Below are 10,893 nucleotides of genomic sequence, written 5' to 3'. Positions count from 1 at the left end.
GTAATCCCCCTGTAGTTTGAGCATATGCTGTTGTGTCCCTTCATTTTCCACAGAGGTAGGATGATGCCTGAACGTCAGTCTTTCTGAGCTCATTCTTTGTGCTAGACTAGAGAGAAGAGAATCTGCCAGAGCAGCATAGCTGGCCCAGCATTCTTGAGGAGCTCTGCTGATATTCTAAATAATCCTGCAGCTCGATTATTCTTCAAACGCTTTGTTGCTAACCTGATTTCTGCTAGCGTGAAGGGAGTTTCACTTTTCCCTTATTGCGGTTCATGGATGCTACTTGCTAGGCTTGCAAGGTCCTCGGTAGTCTGTATGACAACATCACAATTTAAGAGATTGGATTAGTGGTTTGTCCATCGGCTTAACTGGACAGTTTTTCCATTGAGCAGCTGGGCATCTACAGATACAACTGGTCCAAGCGAAGAAATATAATCCCCTGTAACATCACGAAGATGTTTGCAGAGACACCCGACATCACACTTCGTGGCAGCTTCATCCAGATTGTTTGTCTTCCTTTCAAGAAAGAATTTCTTATCTCTGCGAATCAGCCTGATGCGGACACCGTTATATCTTCTCTAGGTATGCATGTCACCAATTATTCTAGCCTGACGACTCTGGGCCTAAGATTCTGAGTGTGTGTGCCTGGATCCATGGCTTATTTGCACGCTTTTTCCGTCCAGCAATTGAAGTTGGTGAGGCATGGACATTACTTTTAAAAGAATCCATTGAGTCCAAAACGGTAAGAGTGTGGAAAAGTAATTCCAGATATCAGTAGATTATCAGGTTTGCAGAGACGTGGTACATCAATATTTGGACGCTGCGACGCTGCGACGCTGATGACCAGTATTGCGACGACGATGACCAGTATTGCCGATTACAGGTGCCCTGTACGTCCTGCAACTGCTGGTTCATGATTGCCATCCCAGGAAGATAATTATATAGTCGTTCATTTTTTTGGTGTAGGGCCATCATTACTGTACCACTTATATTTGTTGATGTCTTTCCGGACAAAGAGGGTGTTCAAGATGACAAAGTTGTCAGTGCTGCAGATTTGTAGGATTCTTAATCCATTATCATTTAGATACAGAATAGCTGGTCTGATATGTTGCCACCACAGCTTGTGACTATCGCACAATGTGGCATTGAAGTCGCCTAGCATGATGAAAATATCATGGAATGAGACTTTAGACAGTTCATTAGTCAGCGCTAAATAGAAATTATCTTTTGTTTCAGTTTCAGCTTCATTTGCTGGAGCATAATAGATAAGAAGTGTCACTTTGCCTTGCATGTGACTGAGACGAGGTGGGGCGATTCTATTTGAGATGGGACTGAATGACAAAATACATTTCTTAGACTTGTCATCGATTACTAGCCCTACCCCACTCTTCCTGGCATTTTGCTGACCCGACCATAAAAGATGATATCCCACATCAACGGATTCAGCTCCATCCCCAGCTATATGGGTTTCTGATACGATTATGTTTCAGAGGAGTTACCCTTTCATATTTACCTAGTAACAAAGGGCAAGAATTTACTGGAGGCGGGCGAGATATTTTCCTTAAAAACCAACAAATTATAGCCCAGCAGACCGTCTATTTCGACTATTCTAAACTAGGAAGCTATAGGGTACCCTAGTCATCAAGGGTAGAAACATTTTGGGGGCTTGCCGTTTTGTTTCAGAAAGAAAAAAGGTTAAACAAAAACAATGAATAAACATGTTTTCATTCTTGCTGAATTTTATTAATAAAGTTGAATTGAAAATCAAGTATTTTGCAGTAGGCATCAAGACATGGCTAATCATAGGCAGCGCAATCGCGCTGCCTAAGTAAAGAACGTTGTTGGCACAATGTATTTTTTATTATTTTTTTTTCTTTTGGGGTTAGACCAGGGCACTTCGTATCGAAGGAGCTATCGAAAGTGATTGGAAGGCGACTAACACCCCTTTCACGCCCACCATTTCCCAGACAACATCCAACCAAAAATTTGAGATAGCAATTTTATTCAGCGTAGTTGATTTCCGGATAGAAATTATATTTTTGAGGAGGAAAATCCCCTACAGCCTTTAGGACAAGGGCTGCAAGTTATGCCCTGGGGGCATATATGATTTTTATAGAAAGCGTTGTCGTAGAAACTTCAAAAAAGGCTCATTCGATTGGAAATTCAAAGGGCTAGTGCCCTTTTTAAGTGTTGAAAGTGATTGGAGGACAACTAAGCCCCCTCTCACACCCACCTTTTCCCCACACACATACAATCAGACTTTCGACTCAGCCATTTTATTCAACGTAGTGAAAAGCTATGAAAATTAGGTTTTTGATGATGACACCCCCCCCCCCTCCCACAGCCCTCAGGCCAAGGGTTGTAAGTTATACCCTGGGAAAACATAAGCTTTTCATAGAAAGCTTTGTCGTTGAAACTTTAAAAGGGGCTCGTTCGATTGGAAATTGAAATGGCTTCTGCCCTTTTTAATAGTCTAAAGTGATTCGAAAGCAACTAACAACCCTTCCTCCCCCACCATTTATCCAAACACATCCAATCAAAATTTTGAGATATACATTTTGTTCAACGTAGTTGGAAGTTCTGTAAATTAGGTCTTTGAGGATGATAACCCCCTCAGAGCCCTCAGGGGAAGTGTTATAAGATATACCCTGGGGGCATATAAGGTTTTTACTTAAAGCTTTGTCTTAGTAACTTGAAAACGGGCGCATTCGATTGGAAATTCAAAGGGCTAGCGCTGTTTTCAATAGTCGAAAGTGATTGGATGGCAACTAACCCCCCTCTCACGCCCACTTTTTCCCCAAAAACATACAATGAAAATTTTTAGATAGCCATTTTGTTCAACGTAGTTGAAAGTTTTGGAAATTAGGTCTTTAAGGATGACACCCCCTCCCCCCATAGCCCTCAGGGCAAGGTTGTAAGTTAGGCCCTGGGGGCATATAAGGATTTTATAGAAAACGTTGTTCTAGAAACTTCAAAAAGGGCTTATTCCATTGGAAATTGAAATGGCTAGTGGCTCTGGAAGTTATGTCTTTGAGGATGACAACCCCCACAGCACTCAGGGGCAGGGTTGTAAGTTATACCTTGGGGGCATATAAGGTTTTTATAGAAAACTTTGTCGTAAAACTTAAAAAAGGGCTTATTCGATTGAAAGGACTAGTGCCCTTTTTAATAGTTGAAAATGATTGGAGGGCAGCTAACGCCCCTCTCACGCCGACCGTTTCCCCAAACACATCCAATCAAAATTTTGAGATATTAATTTTGTTCAACCTAGTTAAAAGTTCTGGAAATTAGATCCTTTAGTATGAGAATCCCCTCAGAGACTCGGGGCAAAGGTTGTAAGCTACAGCCTGGGGGTATATAAAGTTTTTTGTAGAAAGTGTTGTCGTAGAAATTTCAAAAAGGGCTCATTTGATTGGAAATTGAAATTGCTAGTGCCCTTTTACTAGTCAAAAGTGAATGGAGAGAAACTAACTCCCCTCTAACACCCATCATTTCTCCAAACGCATTCAATTTAAATTTTGAGATAGCCATTTTGTTCAACTTAGTTAAACGTTCTGCAAATTATGATTTTGAGGATGACAAACCAACCAAACCCCTGAGGGCAAGGGTTGTAAGTTATGCCCAAGGGGCAAATAAGGTTTTTATAGAAAGTATTTTCGCAGAGACTTCAAAAAGGGCTCATTCGATTGGAAACTGAAAGGGATAGTGCTCTTTTTAATAGTCGAAATTGCTTGGAGGGTAACTAGCCCCCCTCTCAAGCTCACTATTTCCCCAAACACGTCCAATCAAAATTTTAAGATTGCCATTTTGGTCAACGTAGATGGAAGTTCTGGAAATTAGGTCTTTGAGGATGACATTCCCCAGGAGCATTCAGGGCTAAGGCTGTAAGCTATGCCCTTGGGGCATATAAGGTTTTTAATAGAAGATGCTGTTGTAGAAACTTCAAAAAAGGCTAATTCAATTGGAAATGAAAGGGCTAGTGCCCTTTTTAATAGGCTATTTGAAAATGATTGAAGGGTAACTAACCTCCCTTTCACGCCCACCATTTCCCCAAACATATCAAATAGAAATTTTGAGTTAGCCATTTTTTTCAACGTAGTTGAAAGTTCTGGAAATTATGTCTTTGATGATGATCAGTCCCTCCCCCCACAGACCCCTCAGGGCATGCTTTGTATGTTATGCCCTGGGGGCATATAAGGTTTTTTATAGAGCGTTGTGATAGTAACTTCGAAGGGCTAGTGCCCTTTTTAATAGTCAAAAGTGATTGGAGAAAAACTAACACCCCTCCCACGCCCATCATTTCTCCAAAACATCTAATAAAAATTTTGAGATAGCCATTTTGTTCTACGCAGTTGAAAAGTCCAGAAATTATGTCTTTGAGGATGACACTCACCCCACAGCCCTCAGCGTAAGGGTTGTAAGTTATCCCCTGGGGGCATATAAGGTTTATAGAAAACGTTATAATAGTAACTTCAAAAAGGGCTCATTCGATTGGAAATTGAAAGCGCTAGTGCCCTTTTTTATTGTCGAAAGTGATTGGAGGGCAAAAACCCCCCTCTCAAGCTTACCATTTCCCCAAATACATCCAATCAAAATTTTGAGATAAACATTTTGTTCAACGTAGTTGAAATTTCTGGAAATTAGGTCTTAGCCAGCGTTGTCGTAGAAACATCAAAGAAGACTCATTCAAATGGGAATTGAGAGAACTTGTGCCCTTATTAATAGTCAAAAGTGATCGGAGGGTTAATGCCCCCCCATTCCCATTATTTCCCCAAAACACTTCCGATCAAAATTTTGATATAGCAATTTTGTTGAACGTAGTTGAAGGGTCAGGAAATTATGTTTTTGAGTATTACAACCCCCAACAGCCCTCAGGGATAAGGTTGTAAGTTATGCCCTGGGGGCATATAATGTCATATAGAAAGTGTTATTGTAAAAACTTCAAAAAGGGCTCTTTCGATTGGAAAAAGAGAGGGCTATTGCCCTTCTTAATATTCGAAAGTAATCAGAGGGAGAATCCCCCCCCAACGTCCATCGTTTCCCCAAACATTCCCGATCAACATTTTGATATGGCCATTTTTGTCAACGTAGTTGAAAGGTCTGGAGATTATGTTTTTGAGGATGCCAACCCTCCCCCATAGCTCTCAGACAAGGGTCGTATGTTATGCACTTGGGACACATAAGGTTCTTGCAGAAATTTTTGTCGTAGAAGCTTCAAAAAAGGCTCATTTGATTGAAAATTTGAGAGGACTACTGCCTTTTTTATTAGTCGAAAGTGATCAGAGGGCAAATGTCTCCCTCCACGCCTATCATTTCCCTAAACACTTCAAATCAAAATTTTGATATAGCCATTTTGTTAAGCTTATCAGAAAGGTCTGAAAATTATGTCTTTGAGGATAACAAATCCTCCCAGCCCCTAGGACAAGGGTTGTAAGTTATGCCCTGGGGACATATAGGTTTTTATAGAAAGTGTGGCCTTCTATATAGACTTCAAAGGGTGCTCATTGGATTGGTAATCAGACGCTCTAGTGCTCTTTTTAAGAGTCAAAGTGATCAGAGGGCAGCTACCCTCTCAACCCTACACACACGTCATATTGTCCTGAATGCGCTTAATAGAAATTTTGAGATAGCCATTCTATTGAAAATAGTCTAAATATCATATAACAGGGCTTCTAGGGTTGAAACAAACCCCAGAGATTAGGAGCGAGGGTTGTAAGTTATGCCCAAGGGGTATTAAAGGTTTTTATGGAAGGGATGGTTGTTTATTGACTATGTCAATATAAAACGAACAGAAATTAATCAAAAAAACTTTTTGTAAAAAATAAGTTTTTCAAAAAAGTAACAAGCTCCATTAAACCACAAATGAACAAAATAGAATCAAATAATCTATCAAGCATACAACTACCACAAATCAGTATCAATAAATAAATGTAACCCAAAACAAACAGAAATTAAAATAAGTCAAACTCAAAACGAGCAGAAATTACCCTGAGCAGGGTTCTAAACCCTATGCTTTCTAAAAGCCAGAATATTATTTGCACTTTACTGAAAAAAATTCTTTTAAATGTTTTCGCTCATAACTTTAAGAAGATAAAATTAATTAAAATTTTAAGGAATAAACATCAGCAAATGTATATTAAACTGACAATGCACATTTTTTTCAGTAAATTCATTTAATTTTTTTTTCAGTAAAGTACAAATTTTATTCCGGCTTTTTTTGTAGATTAATTGTAGGAAAAGCCAAGATAGATAGTCCGAGTAATTGAGAGGGAAATATGGGATAAGCCCTTTTTAGGATATTTTTAATCCATTTTTAGTTCCATTGCCAAAAGGGACTTTGTTCCGGGGTAATTGAACCTCAAAACATACCAGGTGGCAATACGGATGCCATCTTGGTCAAAGAGATTCGAACGATGCTTTTCATAGCAATCAATCTTCGGTGGAGGTTTGCAAGCTAACCGACAGTGGCCTGGGATTTGATTAGAGCTAGGTAAAACCTATATACTGAAATCCTTGGGTAGGGTCCCAACCACCATATGAGATGGAGGCCATCATTTTAAAGGACCGTTTGGTTATGGAAAATTACGCTTTTATGAGTCAGACGCAAATTTCGGGGGAGGGGTTAAACCTATAACCCTCCCCCTGGAGACGGCTTTGCTAGAAGAAGTGTACGTTCTTAAAGATATAGAAGTCCCCAGAAAATAAATGGTTTTCGTAAACGTTTATTTTGAAGCTTCGTTTGAGCTAGTTTATTGATTTCAAGGTTAAATAATTTAAATATTGCAGACCAGCTATTTCTGGTAAGGTCTATGTATCTTTCTGGAGGATGGGTGCATCTGAAGATCCAAAAGTTGATTTTCTTGCCCCTTTTACAAACATCTGTGAGAGACCCTTCATCTAAATAGGAATGGGTGAGGGGCAAATACACTGTGTCCCTAAGATCCATTTTGGCATAATCGGGTCAAGCGAACCCCAATGCAGAAAGAAAAAATATTGGTTTCACACAACCACTCAGTTCATACAAAGTTTTTGGTGATAAATAAATAATCAAATAGTACATTCTGAAAAATTGATTATTTATTTTGCTGCGATAAAGCACTCCCCCTGACTGTGGGTAAATCTAGTATGTTTCAATTGCATCTTCACTTCATCATTAATAGATTCATTTTCCAAAGGGGACTAAAGTGCTAAGGTGTTTTAGGCAAATTTTAGACAGAATGCGTTTAGCCCTTCTGCCCTCTCCCCCTAGAGAAAACTTATGGTCCGTATGGTCCCACAGAAAAAAAGTTCTGAACGATTCAAAATTCATCATCCAAAGTGTTCCCAAGATGTTGCAGTCGATCACCTGCAGCACAGAGTGCCTTTTGATTAACCTTACTTTTAAGCCTTGTATAGATGTTAAGCCCTATAGCAGCTTACAGTACAAAAACTTAGGTTAACCGTAACCAAAACATATTTAGCCCATCCCCAAAACATTCAAAGTTCACTTATCCCTCGTCTCTTCTTTCTCCTACACTACTTGAAATTTTCAACTCTGTTCTCCGAGCCGAACATTTTAAGTGAACTTACCTAGCTTATAAGCCTTGTATAGATGCTAAGCCCTATAGCAGCTTACAGTACAAAAATTTAGGTTAACCTTAGCCAAAACATATTTAGCGAGAGATCGATCCCTATCAGTTTTGAGACAATCGTACACCCAGCATGAAGCAAAACCTCATTTTTCCATTTTAAGCCTTTTTGTAAAGAATAACCAATTTGCACTATTTACAGCCCTTACCCCTGATGTCGTGAGGTTGCACAAAAAATTGTTCCGGCCAAAACTTTTTTCTCACCGGCTGGAAACATTTATTCTTAAGTATCTGACTTAAAGAGATTCCGATACAGTATTAAAAACTGAAAATATATTAGCCCCCCCCCCCAAAAAAAAGGGTGTACCACAGGGAAGAAAATGACCAAAAATAATTTTGTGTCCTGGTCACCTCACATTGAAGGGGTGGTCGTAGAAAGCTTGAATAGGCTTTATCTGATTGGAAATTGAAAGTTCTAGAGCCCTTTTTATGATTGAAAATGTTTGGAGGAAAGCTAACCTCTCCTTCGTGTAAGTTTCTGTTATCCATCTCCTTCGGAAACGCTTTTACATGGTCAACATTTTTACAGGGTCAATTTACTCATAAGCGTCGCGAGGTCTAATAGCCCCCATAACCCTAGGGGTAATAGCCCTTAATTATGTAAACTATCTGTTATTCCCAGATAAATCCTAGTAAAAAAGCTGGTCATGATCGGTCTCGGCTGCCCCATTACCTAGCAGCTTTTAGGGAACGAAGCTGGACGGAATTTCCAAATGCGTACCTGCAATATATTTCGAACGACAGGTAAGAATCGAGCTGAAACTTTTGGGAAATTGAAGAGGGTGGGCAGAGACAAGGGCGCTTTGTATTTTGTTTAAGGGAAGGGATATGCAGGCTTAAAAATGTGTCCCTCAAATTCACCTAAAAGTTTCGGCACTATTAGCCCCAGTGCAACTTTGATTCTGTTCATGGTGAGGTAGTGGCACACATTAAAAGACAACATGTTCACTCAGGTTATCGAAATTATGCATTCGTAGTATCTGAACAACCTGTGGATTAATCAAATTAAAACTCTAAGAGCGTTTGGTATGGTAAGGTGATCTCAGATACCAAGAAAAGAGAAAGAGATAAGGGTGACAAAACGTTTTGTTTCTGGTTCAGATTGACCCTTACGCAGATATCCGAAAAAGAACTCAAAATATGCTTTGTATCAGGTAGGCTTAGAGCGTATAGAACGAAAAACAGGACCAGGTAGACCTAAAAAACAAGAACCATTTTAAGATTGATTGTGTTTATATAAGATTAAATAAAAAAAACAAGTTTTTTATAACTGAAAGTAAGGAGCGACATTAAAACTTAAAACGAACAGAAATTATTCCGTATATGAAAGGGGCTATCCCCTCCTCAACACCTCGCTCTTTACGCTAAAGTTTGACTCTGTCTCGCAACTTTATTTTTTAAAACAATTAAAAACCTTAGCGCAAAGACCGAGGCGCTGAGGAGGGGCCTGCCCCTTTGATGTACGGAATAATTTAAGTTTGTTTAAAGTTTTAATATTGCTCCTTACCCTGCAGTAAAAAAAACTTATTTTTATTTATTTAATTTTTGATCGTTTTTTAATTAATGCAGCTTTGATTTTGGCTTACCGTCACTGAATAAGTAAAACAAAATTTGCATGTTAATTTTACTTTTCTTGTGCTAAATGGCTTTCCAATAAAACAAAACCAATACTATACAGAAATACCAATACAGAAATTATTCCGTATATGAAAGGGGCTGTCCCCTCCTCAACGCCTCGCTCTTTACGCTAAATTTTTTTTATTGTTTAAAAAATAGAGTTGTGAGAAAGTCAAACTTTAACGTAAAGAGCGAGGCGTTGAGGAGGGGACAGCCCCTTTCATATACGGAATAATTTCTGTTCGTTTTAATTTTTAACGTCGTTCCTTACTTTCAGTTAAAAAAACTTGTTTTTTTTTTTTTTAAGTTTTGAACGTTTTTGAATTAATGCAGGCTCACGTTTTTGATTTTTGCTCACCGTACATGAATAATTACAACAAAATTTTCATATTAATTTTACTTTTATTAGGTTAAATGGCTTTCTCGAAACTTGTTTAATTTTATTTACGAACGTTTTTATTAGCAATAAATATACGTAACTTACGAATTAACTTACGTAACGAACTTCTATATTCATATATTCTTAATACGTATATTAGGCAATACGCCCCCTAGTCAATACCTTGCTCTTTAAGCTAAATTTCGAATTTTGTTCTTTAATCACAAAGGCCGTTAATTAGAATAAATAGCTCTTATGAAAGTATTGATATATCTTTGGCTTAAAGAGGGTGGTATTGAACAGGGGGTGAACCCAATAATATAAGTAAAATTTTCTGTTCTTTTTGAGCTGTGATGTTGCTCCTTACTTTCAGTTGAAAAACTTATTTTTTTTCTATTTGATTTCTGGTCTTTTTTCTAAAGAATACTGGGAAATCTGGCGCCCTCTTCATAGCAATGTCCATTCCCCATGAAAGTTCCTTCATGGAAAGATCCTCCCACATAACCCCCAACCAACCTCCCTCCTCCACTACCAGAAAAAATCCTCCCTGAAAACGTCTTTATACTTCCCAGTAATCAATACCATATGTTAACATTGGGTAAAGTTCATAACTTTCAGCCCTCCCCTCGAGGACTTCAGGGAATTAAGTCATCCTTAAATACATAGTTATCATATTTTCGACCATGCTGAACAAAATGGCTAACTCAAAATTTTGATCGGATGACTTTGGGAAAAAATGTGCGTTGGAGGCGGCCTAGTTGCCCTCCATTTTTTTGGTCACTCCGTTCCAATGAGCCCACCCACGATATTCTAGGAGCACTGGGTCGATACGATCACCCCTGGGAAAAAAAACCACAACAAAAAACAAAAAAAACAAATAAACACGCATCCGTTACCAAATTACTGAGTACGAATACTGATCCATACAATGTATTTTTGGGGCCATAAATCTCCCAAAATAGGCTCATATTTGCTTGGTCCCCAATCAGCTACAAGATTACTGAGTATGCATACTGGTGAAAACAATGTATTGTTTGGACCATTAAACACCCAAAATAGGCTCAAATTTATCCAATTACTGAGCATGCATAATGGTCCAAACACTTTATTGTTTGGACCATTAAACGCCCAAAATAGGCTCAAATTTGTTTGGTCCCCAATCAGCCACCAAATTACTGAACATGCATAATAGTTCAAACAATTTATTGTTTGGACCATTAAACGCCCAAAATAGGCTCATATTCGCTTGGTCCTCAATCAGCTACCAAA

The 10,893-nt window shown here is 38.7% G+C and overlaps 1 protein-coding gene across 1 annotated transcript; it reads right to left on the bottom strand.

Moving 5' to 3' along the window:
- Positions 1-949: 949 nt before the first annotated feature.
- LOC148946414 (protein CFDP2-like) lies at positions 950-1,291 on the bottom strand. The gene has a single exon (XM_089097689.1). It carries the CDS (start codon positions 1,289-1,291, stop codon positions 950-952), a length of 342 nt encoding a protein of 113 aa, XP_088953815.1.
- Between the last annotated feature and the right edge of the window lie 9,602 nt (positions 1,292-10,893).

The sequence above is a fragment of the Artemia sp. Qi Xiang Cuo genome, chromosome 12 (assembly GCF_049724085.1).
Source record: "Artemia sp. Qi Xiang Cuo chromosome 12, ASM4972408v1, whole genome shotgun sequence".
In the NCBI taxonomy this organism is placed as follows: domain Eukaryota; kingdom Metazoa; phylum Arthropoda; class Branchiopoda; order Anostraca; family Artemiidae; genus Artemia; species Artemia sp. Qi Xiang Cuo.
Note: the sequence above shows the minus strand (reverse complement) of the source record. Positions and strands in the feature narration are given on the sequence as shown.

Coding starts and splice junctions, on each gene's coding strand:
- LOC148946414 (XM_089097689.1), bottom strand. CDS start 1,291: ATGCAAGGCAAAGTGACACTTCTTATCTATTATGCTCCAGCAAATGAA.